The sequence below is a fragment of the Gopherus flavomarginatus genome, chromosome 5, assembly GCF_025201925.1.
Source record: "Gopherus flavomarginatus isolate rGopFla2 chromosome 5, rGopFla2.mat.asm, whole genome shotgun sequence".
NCBI classification, from domain to species: domain Eukaryota; kingdom Metazoa; phylum Chordata; order Testudines; family Testudinidae; genus Gopherus; species Gopherus flavomarginatus.
This window is the reverse complement of record NC_066621.1, coordinates 24,036,986-24,055,133: the sequence shown is the minus strand read 5'-3', so window position 1 is coordinate 24,055,133 and position 18,148 is coordinate 24,036,986. Positions and strand designations below refer to the sequence as shown.

Genomic DNA, 18,148 nt, shown 5'->3' with positions numbered 1-18,148 from the left:
TTTAGGGTGTAATAAGCCAAGGAGTCTAACTAAATCACATATTAAAAGTACATCATGCTCCTTTGTTCTTACCAAAACAAAATGGATACTTAAAACACCACGTCTGGAAATCTGGATGGTTTTCATTAACCCTAGTGAACATCAGTTTATGCCAACTAACCATTTCATTTTTACATTCCTCAGCAAATGTAACCCTTCCAGTGTCAGTGCACATACAGCACTTTCTTCTGTTTCCATTCACTCCCACAAAGTTGTAATCCTTTCAATGACAGCATAAATGATGCCATTCTCCCCCTCCTTTCCCATTTCTTTGGGCACAATTTTTTTGTGCATTTGTGTGAATGTGTATGTGTGCAACGTATAGAGAAGAAATGAGAACTCTGCATTTGTCATTGTTAACAGACATTTTATACAGAGGTAATGATTTGGTCCACTGGTGACCAGATTTGTAAATCAGTATTTTGATGGTATGTAATCTATATTGGCTGTACAGATGAAGTATACTGGCTGGTGATATTGTAGTTCAGCCTAAGGGGCATACTGGGTTCAAACTGGATTCTCTAGAGACCAGCAGACAAAGAAAGGACTTTTGGATAAATAGCCTGAGTTTAAACTGACTCAGGGCCTGTTTTCTGATCCAGCAAATGGACAGAACTATCTTTTCCAAAGGAGGGCCCCGGTTCTTCTGGGGAAGGGTTGGAAGGACTTGACCTATTCATGAAGGTTCTTGTTCTGAGCCAAGATGGTTATTAACTTGTGACTGCAGAAAACACCTTGGTGGGGTTGAAGCACTGATCACCTGCCAGAGCCCTGGCTGGCGTGATCTCTGGTAAGCCTGTTAGCATGGGTATGGGTTCTTTTACTGTCTTTAATGTGTTTTCTCTATAATGCTTTAGCAGAAAGAGCTGTGCTCTGAGTTCACTGTGGATCATTACACTGTTTATAGTCTCTGAGGAGAGAAGTAAAGCAGGCCTTCTTAGGCAGTCTGACTTTATTAGTGAATTCGCAGTGTAGGCTGGGAGCTGTGCAGCATGGAAATACCAGATCAGAAGAGAGAGTGGCACATGTCTCCATCCAAGAGAGGTATTGGCTGGGGATCCAGGAGCCTAAGAGTGGGTTACCTGGCTGGACCACAGAGCGGGAATACAGGTGCATTTGCCCTGAACTGTGACAATCTATAATTCGTTGTGTCCTGCTGAGCAGGTGGAGGAGCATTAAGTGCACCTTGCTGAATCGAGCACTGTAATCACAAAGGTAGATTTAGAGTACACGGCCAGGTGCAGATTTAGAAACCCATTTGCAAACCTCTCTTAAATGTCTTACATATCAAGAGATGAAGTAAAATCTGTAATATTACTATATGCATATTACAATATTCACGTTATTAAAACAACTGGTACGCATTTGGCATGTCAAAGAAAGAGTATCTGATTATAATAATAATTGTTAAAACTTTTTCTAAAGATGAGATAACACCATCTGGAATTGAACAATACCACTGTGGCTAAGAGAGCGTTTTATGATCAGTAGAGCCCTGCAAATCTGCATATATCCGTTTTATATTTGCATCTGTGGATGTGGTTGTATTTGTTTACCATCTTTGCAGATCGTGCATCGGATGCAAATCCAAATTTCTGTATCTGCGCAGGGCTCTAACAGTGAGATAGGGTGCTGGTGTGAATATGGATATATATAAAATGTGGAGTGCGGATCGTGGTCTGATACAAGTTAATTATCGCAGGTGCAGATCCCCATTTTTGTATCTGCGCAGGGCTCTAATGATCAGTTATCGGCACAATTCCAAACACCCTGAAAGAGCACACTAATTCACAACCATGGCTAGTGCTTGTATTGCAATTACACTGAATGTGCAGTCTCATAGCTTATCTTACCTCTTGTGAGCTGTGCTGTTCCATACTGTTCTTCTCTGACCTGTTTCATGAGTTGCAGATTACGGTCACTGGCTTCCTTGTGGTTTAGCATAGGGAGTGGATAATCTTGACCTGACAGAAAATATGGGCAGCCATTTCTACAAATGTGATTTATTTAAACACTATTTTTTCAAAAGGATTTGCACCAGAAATTAAAGTATTCATGCCTTTTTCTTTTTTACTCTTCAACTGAATACAAAATGGTAAGCCTGGAAAGCAGGGAATTAAATTCACCCCTGTACCAAGGGTGTATGCACCACTTCAGTCTGCGTTTTCTGCTAGTCTCTACATGAGGGCAAGATAACCAGAAATAAGAAGACCTTAGTGTGACCAAGAGCTTCTTGATGTCAAGTGGCAAGGGGATTACAAAAATATCCTGATTCTCGGTATGTACATTCTGGTTCACCAATGAATGTTGTGTGAGGTCTTAAATGAAAGCCGGCGTAAGGATAAGGATACTATATAAGGAGTTAGATATATATATCCTGAATATATGTTTTAAAGTCTGTATCAAGGCAGAGTTGACAAACAGGTTTTCTGTCAGACAAGGGTTGTTTATTCACCCATACCTCTGTTGAAATGTACATTAAGTATTGTCTCACTCACAATGGGTCTCCCATCACCTGTCTAAGCTGAACGCAGATGAAGAATTGTAAGAATTTCAGAAAGGAACTAACAGGTAGAGAAACACAGCAGAGGATTATCTTGAGATACATATCAAGGGTTCACTGGACTTTATCTGGGAAACAAAAAAGACAGCTCATTATCCTACACCAAGGAAGTAAATGTGCAGTATGTTTACTTTAATGAAAATGGGATCAAAACTAACCTCCATTGAAATGCTGCCCCCGTGACTTTAACTTTTCGGAGGGGAGGTCAACATTTTTAGACAGGAGGTTAGCCTAGTAAGTTTAGTCTCTAAAAAATATGTGATTATTTTGTTTTATACATCACTTTTTGTTTCCATTATCCTTACTCACTATCTCTTGAATCTTGAGTCTTTGGTAATACACGCATCCTTGTTTGCACTATCAGTGTATCTCAGTGCTGTGATATTGAGCCAGGTGCTGATCCTGTGTTGAATCACACAAGCTGGCGTGTGCACTGTTCCCTTGGAGACAGCAGACCTGGTGATTTGGTGAGTGTTCAGGGGATAAGGGGCAGAACACTATAGGGAAACGTGTCAAAGGGGCCTGGAGACTGGAGGGCACCTGTTGTTAACCTGCAAGGCAAAGTCAGGGCTGGCACTGCCCAGAAGAAAGTGGTTAGCTGGCAAACAGGCTGATGATGTCAGGGAGCTGACACCCAGTTAAGCTCCAGCAAGTCTCCTTTACCCTGGAGGCAGAGGTGTAACAAGATGACTCATAGTCCTGTGTACCACAAGAACCGTCACACTTAGATCTTAGTTCCTCCTGTGTCTCTGACACATCATGAAGTCCAGTTCCTCCACTAACTATGGTTGCTTGCGAGTTGTGGTACTTCCTCCCAGGTGATGCCTGCACATTCAGTATTCTCCATCACTGTTCTTTCTTGGCTTTCCTTTCTTCTTCCTCCCATGAGTACCTAATTCAATGCTTGCTTAGTGCACCTCCCATCTTCCATATGGTATACATGTCCCAACCACCTGAACCTTCTTTCTTTCATGGTATTTTCTAATATGTCCTGTCCTGTCGGCACATTTGCTCTTACATTTATTATTTTGTCTTTCTATGAAATGTGTAATATCATGCTCAGCCATCTGTGATGGGCAGCCTCCAATCTCCTTTTTTAGTCACTGTCATTGTCCAATTCTCTGCCCCATACAGCAGCATGCTTAGTACCACTGCATGGTATAATGTAATCTTTATTTTGGCATAGAAACCTCTGTTTCACCAGATGTTCATTCTTCCAGAAGTGGTGTTTGCTTTTCCTAGGCTCATATAAATATCTGTATTACAGCCACCTTCAAATGTCATCACACTCCCCAGACAGCAGAACTCTTCTACCTGTTCAATTTATTTTTCACCCGCCTACAGCCTTGAATCTGTTGTCCAGCTTCCTTCCTTCATAATCTTGGTTTTCTCTGCATCTACTTTCAACCCCTCTTTTGCTGCTTCCTGTTCTAACTCTGATGTAAGGGCAAGCATTCCGGTCCATGTCATGCTTAGTAAAGCAATGTCATTGGCAAAGTCAAGGTTGTGTAACTCATCTCTGCTAACCATCTTACACCATCCATGATGCCTTTTGTTGCCCATTTCATCACCTAGTCTACTGCTAATGGATTACGGATAACACACTCTTGTTTAACTCCTGTCACAATACTGAACCACTCACTCAGGGCTGTATCCAATCTTACCAAACATCTACTTCAGGGGTCAGCAACCTTTCAGAAGTCGTGTGCCTCTGCCTCTGACATGCATCTGACGAAGTGGGTATTCACCCACGAAAGCTCATGCTCCAAAACGTCTGTTAGTCTATAAGGTGCCACAGGATTCTTTGCTGCTTTTACAGATCCAGACTAACACGGCTACCCCTCTGATACATTCATTCACTCTAATTTAAGGTTTCGCATGCCAGTAATACATTTTAACGTTCTGAGAAGGTCTCTTTCTATAAGTCTATAATATACAACTAAACTATTGTCGTATGTAAAGTAAATAAGGTTTTTAAAATGTTTAAGAAGCTTCATTTAAAATTAAATAAAATGCAGAGCCCCTGGACCAGTGGCCAGAACCCAGGCAGTGTGAGTGCCACTGAAAATCAGCTTGCTTGCTGCCTTCGGCACCCGTGCCGTAGGTTGCCTACCCCGATCTACTTCATATAAACTCCTTATTATGTTGATCAGCTTTGTCTGGTATCCCATAGCTTCTAGCAATATTCCACAGGGTCTGTCTGTGGTCACTGTTGAATGCTCTCTTAAAGTCAGTAGAGTTGATTAAGATGGGCGTTTGCCAAGCAGTAGCTTTTTTTGATTATCTGTCAAAGACTGAGTATCACTTCACAGAATTATCTCCCTGGATGGAAACAAGCCAAAAAGTTATTGTGTTAATTAGAAAAGTTATTTTAAAATATAGTTTGAATTTTTAGCCTGGCAAAACCTGCTTAATGAAAACAGTGTTGGTATTTGGGCACCTTTTGGGCAGAGACCATCTTTTTCTTCTGTTTTTGTATAGCACCTTGCACACTGGCACAGTTGCGGCTGCTACTTGAATATTGTGTCCAGTTCTGGTGCCCACCCTGCAAGAAGGATGTTGATAAATTGGAGAGGAGTCATCGAAGAGCCTTGAGAGAGATTAAAGGATTAGAAAACCTGCATTTTAGTGACTGAGCTTCTGGAGTCTACGTATTTAGCTTAACAAAGAGAAGAGTATGGGGTGACTTGATTTTAGTCTATAGTTACTTACACAGGGAACAAATATTTAATAATGGCTCCTCAGTCTAGAGGAGAAAGGTACAACACAATCCAATGGCTGGAAGTTGAAGCTAGACAAATTCGGACTGGAAATAAGGCGTACGTTTTAACAGGGAGAGTAATTAACCATTGGAACAATTTACCAAGGGTTGTGGTGGATTCTCTGTCACTGACAATTTTAAAATTAAGATGGGATGTTTCTTTGAAAGATCGGCTCTAGGGATTATTTGAGGGGCAGGTCTCTGGCCTGTGCTATGTAGGGAGTCAGACTAGATAATCTCAATGGTCCCTTCTGGCCTTGGAATCTATGAATTGGGGTTCTGATCAATAATTGGGTCTCTAGGTGCTACCTCAGTGCAATTATTACAAATTACCTTACACTCTTTGAAATCCCAGCCAAGATATTGTGCTGCTATTAGACACACATATAGAGAGTGCCAAATTACTGCTGCTCCAGTGCAAGTCTGCTAGGGGTGAGAGAGAAGTTGCAGATAAACCCTTCCCTCTTGCAGCAAGTCCATGTCAGAGATATTGGTATTTTAGGCTGCAGACACCTGGGCCACTAGTACCACTGGTTGTGCTAGTGGCCCTGGAAGAACTATGTCTGGGCAGGACGTTATTTGGATTAAGATAGCAGCCGTGATCTCTCCATAGGTCTCCTGCTGTACTGAATGGCCCCTCTGCTGGAGGACCATCCAAGAAAGGCCCTTGAGGCAGAAATGAGATTTGGAAGCTAGATCCTTTGAGTTTCTTTGTTCTCAGAATCATTGTTTTAGCATTCTTTGGCCCAGTGGCTTGCTTAGGAAAGTTCAGAGTGTTGTGTCTGGCATTATAGCCGCGTCTATCGATAGGAGAGGGGACCTTTAAAATCAGAGAGAGAGAGTGGACAAGTAACAGCTGTTCCTTGTTGAAATTTGACATAGCTGAACTCTTCAGTGATAGAAATCAGTTATGCTTTTGTCTGTGGCTTCCTTACTCAAGCATTCAGAGAGGATACTGTTGGCATAACCACAGCAGGCTTGCTTGTCACGTATCTATCTTAGGTATTTATATGGCCCCTATTTCTGTAGTATCTCAGTGCTGCTTCAGTATCTCACTCTGCAACATATGAATCTGCACAACATCCCTGTGAAGTAGGGATTTCTGTTTTCCCCATTGTTCAGATACAGAATACACAGAAAAGCTAAATGAGTTCCCAAAGGTCACAGAGGAAACCTGTAGAGGAGCAGGGACTTAAACTCTCGTCTCCCAGTCATAGGCACCTGCCCTAACCACTGGGCTACCCTTTCTCTCCCCGGTTCATTCCTCAAATACAGACACACAGCAAAATCCTGGCTCCATTGAAGTCAATAGGAGTTTTGCCATTGAATTTCCGGTTTTCAGCCACAATCTCAGCACGTTTTGACTGTGCAAAAACCATTACGAATCCCCACAACCCTCCAGCCCCATCCCTCTTTATCCCAGTGTGAAGACACCACAGCGTGATGTATAGTGTCATATTGAGAGGTAGGATGGCTCAGTGGTTAGGGTGTTAGCCTGGGACTTGGGAGCAGTACATTCAGTGCCCAGCTCCATCACAGACCTCCTGTGTGAGCCTGGGCCCTTTGTCTCTCTGGGCCTCAACTCCCCATCTGTAATACAAGGATGACAGCACATCTCTACCTTGCAGCAGCGAAGGAGGATACATTGATCATTGCTTGGCATTCAGATACTATGGCAATGGGGGCGACGTGAGTACATCTAACAGACAACAGCCTGAGGGATTGCATTAGGTTTGGCACACGGGACAATATTAAGGCACAGCAGACCCTGAAGTCATACTGCAGTGTGTAATAACAAGTCATCTTTATCTGAGAGCTGAAACAACCGAAAATGTTAGGCTGATCCATTTCAGAATGTACGGGCCAAATCCTTGGTTCAAATGTTATGTTTTTGTCTCAAGCAAATACTTATTTCACACAACCGGATCAGTAGCAAAATCCTTAACATGGCCTCAGAATTACCTATAATACATCCTGCCTGCTTCTGTGCCTCTTCTGGTGCTGTCCAAGGTTCGTAGATGTACTTGGAAGGAAAATTTGTTAGCACTGGGAGGTATTTTCTACAAAAAAAAATATATACATACATATACATATTTAAATTCTCTAGGCAAATACTTGAGTATTTCAATGCACGAGAGTGCTAAGCAACCATGTTGATATTTCAGCATGTCTCCCTCAGCTGTATGAGTTTGGGACAGATCTAAATGAATCAGACAGCAGGAGGCAGCAAGGGAAAAAGGAGAATGTATGCTTAGACACAAATACCTAGTTAGCGCCGGATTCTGTTCTTATTGAAGTCTATTGTAAAATTGCCAATTACTTAAACATGAGCCTGATCAAGATCTTTATCAGCAATGATGAGACACTAATGATCTACAGAGCTTTTCATCGGTAACTCTCAAGATGTTTCACAAAGATGGTCAGGAGCATGATCCCCACTTTATAGATGGGGAAACTGAGGCACAGAGTGGGGAAAGTGACTTGCCCAAGGTCACCCACTGGGCCAGTGGCACAGGCAGGAATAGAACCCAGCTTTCCTGAGTCCCAGTGCAGGCTTCTGCTAAAATGCACAAGGACAGGACCAGAAGGTGTGGTAGGGACTGATAAACTATTGTATTAGAGGAGAAGGATGGCCCAGTGGTGAGCGTGCTGGTCTTGGACTTGGAAGACACACGCTCAATATTCTGTTCTGCCACAGGCTTCCCATGTGACCTTGGCCAAGTCCCTTAGTTGCTCTGTGCCCCATCTGTAAAACAGGGATAATAGCTCTGCCCTACCCCACTGGACTACAGGATACTGACAGTGAAGACTGCCAGGTATTCAGATACTACGGTAGCAGGTGCCAAAAAGTACCTAGAATAGTTGAAAAAAAAAAAAAGGATTGTTACATTGTGTCTTCTTACCGGATATATTGCCCTTCTGGATCTGTGCGTTTGCCAAAGCGCACCGGGCAGAAAATGCGTGTGTACTGATGGAAGAAAGCGCTGGCTGACAGCCACATCCAGTTTCCTGCATTGATGCTGTAGTCTGCATCTAACAGCATCTCTTCAAACACCTGTGTTTCATGAGAAATTAAAGACAGAGAAAACAACACATCTTGGGGGTGGGGAACACCTGTGTGGAAAGGAAGTAAAGAATGCAGGTCTGTGAAATAAAGGGCAAAGGCTGTTAAAAAGACACTGAAATAGGGTGCTATCCCGTTAAGAGCAGGGGAAGCTGGGAACTATCGGGATATATTACTAGAAGGAAGTCAGTCTGGGCAGGCTATGGTGAAGGAAAGACCTGCAGGCAGCTTGGGGACCTAGGACCTGGTTAGGAGGCATCGGTAGGAACTACGCTGATATGTGCATACGTATTTGTTTTTCTCTCTTGTGGTTAGTGAGCGGGAATTTGGATTTTTATACCTGGAGTTAGGATTCAGGAGATCTGGGTTCTATTCCTGGATCTGCTACTGGCCTGCTGTGCGAGGCTCAGCCAGTCACTTCTCTTTGTGCTTCTAGTTCCCCTCCCAATCTTTGTCTGATTTATTTAGATTATTAGCTCTGCAGAGCAGGAACTGCCTCTTATGATGCTTGTATCTGTACACTGTCCAGCACAACATGGCCCATATCTCAACTGGGGCTTCTGAGCACTATTGTATTAAAAATAGTATAATACTTCTAACGTAACCTTACCACAGGAGCACAGTATAATAAAACATTGCCATGAGTGCAGGGGACTGGACTAGAAGACCTTTTGAGGTCCCTTCCAGTCCTACAATTCTATGATTCTATGATTGCTCAACAATTCAAACCCTCCAGAAGGTTTGCTTTTCACAGGGGCTTCATCAAAGCACCTTTAGGAACAGGTCAATGAACAATGAAAGAAAATATTGCGAACCTTCATGCCCTCTTCCCAGCTGATCCAGAGGTCTCCTCGAGTTAGGAAGCAGGCAACAGCATGTCGAGCAAGGTGGTGAATCCAACCTTCCTGATGAAGCTGAGTCATGATAGCATCAATCCATGGAAACCCTGTCTGAGCCTAAAACACACAAAATATTTCCATCCTCCTGCTCAATATACACAGTACTCCATTTCCTCCTTCACCTCCCAGAATTGCTTCTTCCCTCTTGCCCTTTCTTTAAACACAGAGACCAGTCACTTTGTCAGAGGATCAGGCATTAGGGGCCCAATGTGCAACTCTTGTTCACTCTGAAGGGTGACTTAGCCACTGAGGTATGGGATATTCTGGCACAATTGACTAGGGAACAAGAATGAGAATGATTTTAGGGCAGTAGTTCTTAACTTATTCTGTATTACCTGGTCCACAGGTTGATAACCACAGCGCACCCCTCAGACCCCTCTCCTATGCCCAGTGCCTCCCACCCAGAGACCCCTCCACTAGAGTGGGGCCAGAAATGAAGCCCTAGGTGGGGGGCCGGGCAGCAGGGACTCTGAACCTGGGTCTCTCACGTCCCAGAGGAATATTATAACCACTGCACCAGAAGTTATAGGGAGCAAGCCTCCTCTTCCCCAAAAAGTTTTTTGGGCCCAAACTATTCAGCAAATTTGTTTTGAGTCAACTAAAAACTGTATGTTTCAGCAAATAAACTATTTGTCCAAATTTTTTTCCCCAGCTCTGTGATTCTCCCCTGGCTAGCAACTTGCATCGTCATAGACACCTATGCTAAACAGGTGTCAAGTATTACCAGATAGGAATAATAGCACTTTGCAGAGACAACATAGGGTGCAAGGCTGTGAAGGATTAAACCTGTAGCAGTAGGTCATCAGGGCCATGAGAATATGCAAAGATATTAGGATATTATAAGGAAGACGTTAGGATTCAAATACCCTATTTTTCAGGAGCTACTTGGCTAAATTAGCATATGTAAGCTAATGAGAGGTTAGTTCCTATCCTGTATCAGAGGGGTAGCCGTGTTAGTCTGGATCTGTAAAAGCAGCAAAGAGTCCTGTGGCACCTTATAGACTAACAGATGTATTGGAGCATGAGCTTTCGTAGGTGATGCATCCGACAAAGTGGGTATTCACCCATGAAAGCTCATGCTCCAATACGTCTGTTAGTCTATAACGGGGATCAGCAACCTTTCAGAAGTGTTGTGTCGAGTCTTCATTTATTCTCTCTAATTTACGGTTTTGTGTGCCAGTAATACATTTTAACATTTGTAGAAGATCTTTCTATAAGTCTATAATATATAACTAAACTATTGTTATGTGTAAAGTAAATAAGGTTTTTAAAATGTTTTAAGAAGTGTCAATTAAAAATGAAATTAAAATGCCGAGCCCCCTGAACCGGTGGCCAGGACCCAGACAGTGTGAGTGCCACGGAAAATCAGCTTGCATGCCGCCTTCAGCACAAGTGCCATAGGTTGCCTACCCCTGGTCTATAAGATGCTACAGGATTCTTTGCTGCTTCAACCTTAAGAAATACTTTTGTGTAGGGGGGTGCTGTATCTTGGGAACACCATTCTCAAATGAGCCCAATTTTGGAACAGTGATTCTACCCTGCGGTCCCATGATGCACGCCAAATTACAAGGCAATGCGAGTAAGCATGCAGATTTTAGAGCATTTAGATGAGTTGTCCTTTAAACAGTAAGGGCTCCTGAACCTGAACAATGGCAGAGCTGGCACTTGGCCCCATGTAAAGGCACTGGAGATCCTCCCCTGGACCTTCCAAATGCTCAGACTGCAATGGTAGGGTAGGCATGGAGCAGGCAGATAGATGAGCGATACAGGAAAGAGGGAAAGTACCGCTAACTGGTATTAATGAATTTAGAATTACTGTAAAAAGCAACAAAGAGTCCTGTGGCACCTTATAGACTGACAGAGCATAAGCTTTCCTGGGTGAATACCCACTTCATCAGATGCATGGGACGATGTGGGTATTCACTCAGGAAAGCTTATGCTCCAATATGTCTGTTAGTCTATAAGGTGCCACAGGACTCTTTGCTGCTTTTACAGTTCCTATCCTGGCACCAATGAAGATCAGTTTCTCTGTGGCCCTGGGAAAGTAATTTCATTGCTCTGTGTCCATCTTCCTATCTGTAAAGCAGGGATAATGACACTTGCCAATGGCTTGGGAGTGCAGTGAGGAGTCAATGCTCATCAAGTGGTTTGAAGAAGAAAAACAGCAAACGATAAGGATAATGATGCTGGTTATATGGACACACTGCACTGAGGGGCCTGGAGCGGGCTCTTTGTTTGTGTGAGAGCTAGGTATTAATTATTATCATTGTGTACCTCTTATACAGATTAGGTTCCCTGGGTTTTTTTGGTTGGTTGGTTGGAAAACTCTCCAAAGAGTCAGCAGGAAATAAAAAATACCCAGGGGCCATGATGAGTGAAACATTACTGCAAGATCCTGGGGTTGGAACACCAGCAGAGTCCTTCATCCCCATCTCCTTCAGGGGCATATATTGAAGACATTGTTAGACCTCCTCCTCCTCCAACCCTTCTGAATTTTCTCTTTGGGGTATTACAGACAGTCAGGAGAACAAGCGGGAATGGGACTCAGAGTCTCCTGGCTTCCAGTCCTGTGCTCAGGTGTCTAAAAGGTGGATGGGCTATATTCATTTCTCTGGTCAATATAAACCTTGATGAAGTCAATCACTTCCTAAGCATTTAATTCTCTATAGTACTTTGGGATACAGTTTGCATGAAAGATATTCTATGAAATGTATGTTGTACCCAGAGGCTTGCTTTTTTTTTTAAATGCTATTCACAGTCCTGTTGAAGGGCCAAAATCCCAATAATATGTAGGTAAGATCTTGACCACAGTCTCTGTTAATAATCTTTCACACAGGCCCAAACTCCACAGCCTGGTCTGAGGCACAAGGCCTAGTTAACAATGGACAATACATGGCTAAAGAAGAGCTGGGATAAGCAGGAAACAACCTTGATTGTTCAACTATATATAAAATAAGTTGCGACAGCATAACTCCAGGTGGGGAGCAGTAATTAGGAGGCTTATCATGAGTTATAGTCACATAACTCACTGAGAGGGGCCTTAAAGTCTGCTCCCTGGTTCAGGAAAAGATAACTGTACATACTCCCCAAGTGCCGACCAGGGTTCAGGGAGAAGCCTAACATGACAGCCTGAGTTATGGCATCTGTCCCTCACAGATGCCAATCCTAGATCGCAGGAACGCATTGGTAAACCATACACGATTGTCATTGCTGTTGACTGTTCTTTTTGCTTTAAGACCCTCCAGGAATGTACCTGTGGGCCAATCTGTTTGGAAAGAGCCACTGTCATTCCTTTAGACCTGAAATCAGGATTTAACTTATACATTGCAAGAGGAGAATTTTGAGTAATAACAGCTGTGTATTAGCAAATATGTTAACCTGAGCTATGGGCAGAGCCATTATGTAATCTTTCAGGCTATTGGCTTATTGTGCTCATTTTGTCTTGCTGCTAGAACCTATCCAGGGGCTCTGGAACTCCCACTTCGTCACTTCTCTCCACCCATTGGCACCCTATATAATCTATTGTAATCAATTGTTTAGCAGTGTCTGACTGAGCCTAATAAGCGAAGTGACTCTCCAACAGCACTGTGCGTAATAAACCCTCATGCTTAACTGTACACAGTGTCAAACTTCTGTTCCTTCACCTGTGGCATACATTGTGCTGCACTAGAAATAGCCAACAAGAGAAATAAATGCGTCAGTTCTACTCAAATGGGAATGCAGCACGTTACCATTCTCCACTTGTGGAGTCTCTCTGCATCTTGGTACCAGTTGATCTGAAGGCAAATGGGGTTCCCCGCCATTTTGGTAAAGTTTGGTGTTGCTGATGCCACTGTATAGAAGAATTCTCTCCACAGAAGCTGTCCTTGAAGTGACACTGGTGGCAGAGAGTGGTTTTTTGACTGCAACAGAGACATAGGGCCATTAACTTCAGTTGTGCCACAACAGTTTATGCCAGCTGATGATCTGGCCCAGAGAATATAGCTGAAAACACCTGCTAGCTTTATAGCATTTTACTGTTGAATCCAAGGAGCCAAGGTTTGAAACAAAGTTTCCAGCACCAAAACAGAGTGAGCTGAAAACCTCTAAAACTCAATATTCCCTGACCTTCTAGATTAATTTTCTGCAACACCATGACCTTCCAGGATAGATTCATACTGGGATTTCTTGCTGCAGCAAAAATAGAAACCTAAGATTCCTTAAACCAGACACGCACTGATTGATACATAGTTGCTTGGATTCATGCCCTGAAGAAGAGTAGCCTTTTAAAAAGAGTTAATTAGAACCCCCATTCCCACAAAAGGATCCCCCAAATGGATCCGCCAAATGGACCTCTGCGCCCATGCAGACTGTGAAACAGTCTCCATATAGGGTAGCATTTTCCAGGCTTGTTCTCAATGGTAATTTCTCAAAGGTTGTGCAAATTCTGGACATCTGTTTTTGAGTTATGCACTGATGAAAACTGATATTTTTGCATATACAAGATTTAAGATTTGCGAAGGAGGACAAACTTGATGTTGTTCAGCTTGACCGGCAGCCAAAACATCCTTGTCGACTGAGAACCCCACTTAACTCTGAGATGACATCCTTAGCTTAATTTTAGCTGGTTGAGTTACACCCTAGGCTTCTCCTCCTCCCTCCAATTTGATTACTTTAGCCTGTACTAAAGGACAATTGCTTTGGGCATGGCTACACTTGCAGATGTAGAGCACTTTGAGTTAAACCAGCCTTCGCAGAGCGCAGTAGGGAAAGCACTGTAGTCTGTCCACACTGACAGCTGACAGCACACTGGCATGGCCACATTAGCAGGTCTTGCAACAGCCATAGAGAGCAGTGCATTGTGGTAGCTATCCCAGCATGCAAGTGGCTGCAACATGCTTTTCAAATGGGGTGGGGTGGAGTGTGACAGGGAGTGTGTTGTATGTATGTGGGGGGAGAGTGAGTGGGTTGGGGGGGGGGCTGAGAAAATGTCAGCATGCTATCTTGTAAGTTCAGACAGCAGCAGACCTCTCCCTCCCACCCCCACCTCTCTCTCTCACACACAGCTTTCCACAGTAATGGTTGCTTTGTCTCGGAGCAGATAAGCAGCTGGCTGTCAAACAGAGCTTTCAAAGGGCATATCCAAAACAATGACAAGAGTGGCCACTTGACGTAAGGGCACTAGGGGACATTTCCGGAGGCTGATCAGAGCACAGTAATGCAACACCTCATTCACACTGACGCTCGGGCGCTCCAGCGGGGGTGCATCAAACTTTATTCTACTCGCCGAGCTGGAGTACCAGAAGCGCTCTACCCGCGGAGTCAGAGCGCTCTATGTGCCTTGCCAGTGTGGATGGGTAGTGAGCTAGTGCGCCTGGGGCTCCTTTAATGCACTGTAACTCACAAGGGTAGCCAAAATCTTTGTCTTGGCTGCAATTTTAGCAAGTGTTTATTAGATGGAGCTAGGTAACACGAGCTAACATCACACTTTGAAATCCTCGTCATGGCAAGGCTTTAATCTATTTAAGGATAATATTCCAAACAATATCTAAAGCCACTTTGCACTATTAATACAACTGTTGCTGAGAAGGAGACTAGTTGGCTTTAGGAAACTGTTAGATAACCATTGTGTTGGCTTGATTTGCACACTGCATTTTCTTACCTGAGCATAAATGTTTGATAGTCTATAAAAAAAACTCCGAACTGACAAACAACCCAAGCTGAAATAGGGACTCAGTCCTGTAGTACTTGGAAGCAGAGAATTTGGAATTGTTTTTGGTTTAGTAAAATTTGCTATCCAGCCCTAAAAAAAAAGAAAAAGAAAAAAAAAGAACCAATTTTAGGCAGAACACCACAACGTATGTCCTGTTAATGAAACAGAAAAGAGCTGTGGGCAGATGGCTTCCCCACTATACTCCAAACACAGGCCACACAAGTTGTGCCCCTTCCTGGAGGTGGGCATTATGTGTGAAAAGAACTCAAATCAAAATGAAATACAAAATGTAACCCAAGTCTTTTCCTTAGACTTGAATGATCTGGGGTTCCTCCTTGAGCAGCGCTCAGCCCACACTCTAAATCTCCCAGGGAAAGCCACTCCCACTTTTCTTATAGCTAGTAGGGAAATTTCCCCCCTGCAATTGTGAATCAGCAAAAGCCACTTTCCAGCAGGATCATCACCTGCCAAGAGGATGAGGCTTTACAGCCTGTTACAAGAACCCATTTGATACCTATGAGACAAGCCTATGTAACCAAACACAACGGTTTGTTTGCACTAGTAGGTGGCATGTGAGGTCTCTACTGAGAGCCAGTAGCCCACTGGTCATCAGAATCATTTCAAAATGAATATATTGCTAATTGTTTGCAGTTTTGTTGTAGCCATGCTGGTCCCACGGTATTAGAGAGACTGAGGGAATATTGAGGGAATATCTTTTATTGGACTAACTTCTGTTGGTGAGAGAGACAAGCTTTCAGACTCCACAGAGCTCATCTTCAGATCTAAAAAGGCAATCTGAGTGTCACAGCTAAATACAAGGTGGGACAGATTGTTAAGCATAAGGACTTTACAGATGTTACAAGAGCCTATTCAAGATGAAGTGGGAAATTAACACTGCTGCAGGCATAGGACAAAGGAGGGCTAGTGGGTTACAGATTGTTGTTGTGAGACATAAAACCAGTATCTCTACTGAGTCCGTGATTTTTAGTGTCTAATACAGTTAGGAATTTACGCTCCCAGGCTCATCTTCATGAGTTAAGACAAGTCACGAGAAGGTGACAAACATGCTTCTGTTAGGCAGAAGGAAAGAGACCCTTATCTCTCTCTGGGTGGTCATGTGTGCATTGTATATGTTCTGCTACACAATGGAGGCCCATCTACAGTCTGAGCTGAATGCTAATCAGGAGACTGTAAAGTCAACAAGAAAGGAGCACATAGGAAGAAACAACTGGGGGTGGGAAGGGGAGGGAATCTTGTTTATAAATAAAGATGATGGGTTGTTGGGGGTTTAGAGACATGCTCCCCCCTTCCTCCAAGGAGATGAACTGTCAGTGTGTTCTGTCCTATGAAAGGAGGGTCACGGCCAACCTGGCTGGAAAACGACACAGGGACTTTGGGTGAGCTAAACTTCGTTGGATAGGAAAGCATCTTGTTAATTTAAGTCTAGGCTCTTGTCTATGATATGTGTTATGATCGTATTTTATGTGTAACCATTTTTTTCCAATACTTTTACTTGCTACTTCTCAAATCTCTATTTTGGGTTAAATAAACTTTTTCTTGTTTTCACTATAAACCTGTCTAAGGGCTGTGTGTTAAGGGGAGCTGTGATCTGAGGCATTTTTGGTAAGCAGGAGGGTACGGTTCCTTTGGGAGCAGTGAATCTGTGAATGCAGTGCGTGTTCAGTGGAAAGGGGGCTGAACCCTCCAGGGAGATGCTCACAGGGCTTGGGGGTTGGAGTGTGCCTGTGGTTATCCTATAGAGTGTAGAGAGACAGTAGGCCTAGAGGGCAGTGCTTGTACTGCCTGTGGCTAGTGGAGTTGGGGAGCTGACCCCCGGCAGGCACAGACAAGATGTCCTCATGCTAAGGGCAAGTGGTAGCAAGTTGCCTCACAACCCGGGGTAGCCCCAGGAAGTGTCACACTTGTGGCTATGGAACCTGGCTGCAGACTGTGCTCTAGACTCTAAACCTCCATTTATATATAATCTGGCCCTTACAGTTGCAAAGCAAACTTGAACTGAAAACAAACTAAGGCAGAGATTCCAGGAACAATGGGATAAGTGGAAAAATTGCATAGTCTAGGATAATTGCTCTAAGAGAGCGGTGAACTGTCCCATTTGTCAATTGGGTGTTAACTCAGAAAACTAATTTTGATCATTAATAACATTATCAACTATTTTGCTGATGCTTTTATTCAAGCAAAAATGGCCAGCTAATGAGCTTTTCCTACAATCCTAAAGAGCCCGCCTGGCTCCTCAAGGACCAAAAACCCCTACTGCCTCCTACCCAGCTACCAACAGTCTCCAGTTTTCCCCATGACAACTGCTGCAATGCAATCATGTGTTCTCAACACACAATCCTGGGGCACCTTAAACTGACAGTCTGGAGAAGGTATGAAATAAGCTGAATTTAATATAACAATAAATAACTCAAGGGAGACCTGGTTGCTTGCACTGTATACTTTCGCATTTCTTTCAGGAACAACCCTCCAGTTTTGAATTTCCCTGAAGCTGCAGCAGAATTTCCTGTTTGTCACGCTGCAGTATTACAGAGCCCCTGAGTCATTCTCACAGAACACGGGGCTAGCTTGCAGCAGGCCCCATGAAACCTTGCTTAGGGTTCATGGCACATGAAGAGCCATACCACCCTAGTTTATAAATGCATCTCCTAAACTGACCTGCATCAAAAGGGACCGGTATAAAGACACTGCATTCCAGCTACTGCCCCAGCTCATTCCCCCCAAGCTTCTCTGTGCACCACAATCCAAAGGCAACAACGACATCCGAGGTAGAGTGGCCATTGTTAAATCAAGCAGCAAAGGCAAAGGAAGCCCCATCTGGAATACTTAGTTCTCCAAATACATCAACCTTCTGTGTGAGGCCAGAGACCAGGTTGCTTCTACTCTATGGGCCCCCAAAAGTTCAGGTTCCCCAAAAAAGCTGACAGGTCTTGTCAGAGGAGTATTCTGAATGTATAAGAGGGTCCACTTGGGTGTAACTGTACCAAACTACAGATCTTTTCTACTTAGCCTGGTAGGTGGCTTCTCAAATGCCAGAGGACATGAGTTGTTTGCTTGGAGACACCTATGCCAGCCCAGGGATGTCAGCCCTGCCAGGAGCCAAGAGCTGGGA

General features: G+C 43.6%; 1 protein-coding gene across 6 annotated transcripts in view; it reads right to left on the bottom strand.

Moving 5' to 3' along the window:
• Positions 1 to 18,148, bottom strand: part of LOC127052490 (cryptochrome-1-like) — a 45,386-nt gene that overhangs the window by 17,619 nt on the left and 9,619 nt on the right. For 3 of the 6 annotated variants that reach the window (XR_007774758.1, XM_050956228.1, XM_050956227.1), the window contains exons 5-10: positions 14,968 to 15,108; positions 13,058 to 13,228; positions 9,243 to 9,383; positions 8,267 to 8,418; positions 7,326 to 7,423; positions 1,893 to 2,003 (exon numbers count right to left, since the gene is read on the bottom strand). Coding sequence is in view for 5 of the 6 variants with exons in the window: in XM_050956228.1 (XP_050812185.1) it covers positions 1,893 to 2,003; positions 7,326 to 7,423; positions 8,267 to 8,418; positions 9,243 to 9,383; positions 13,058 to 13,228; positions 14,968 to 15,108 (814 nt within the window). In the remaining variant the exon portion in view is untranslated. The other 3 variants (XM_050956231.1, XM_050956230.1, XM_050956229.1) reach the window with 3 other exon arrangements.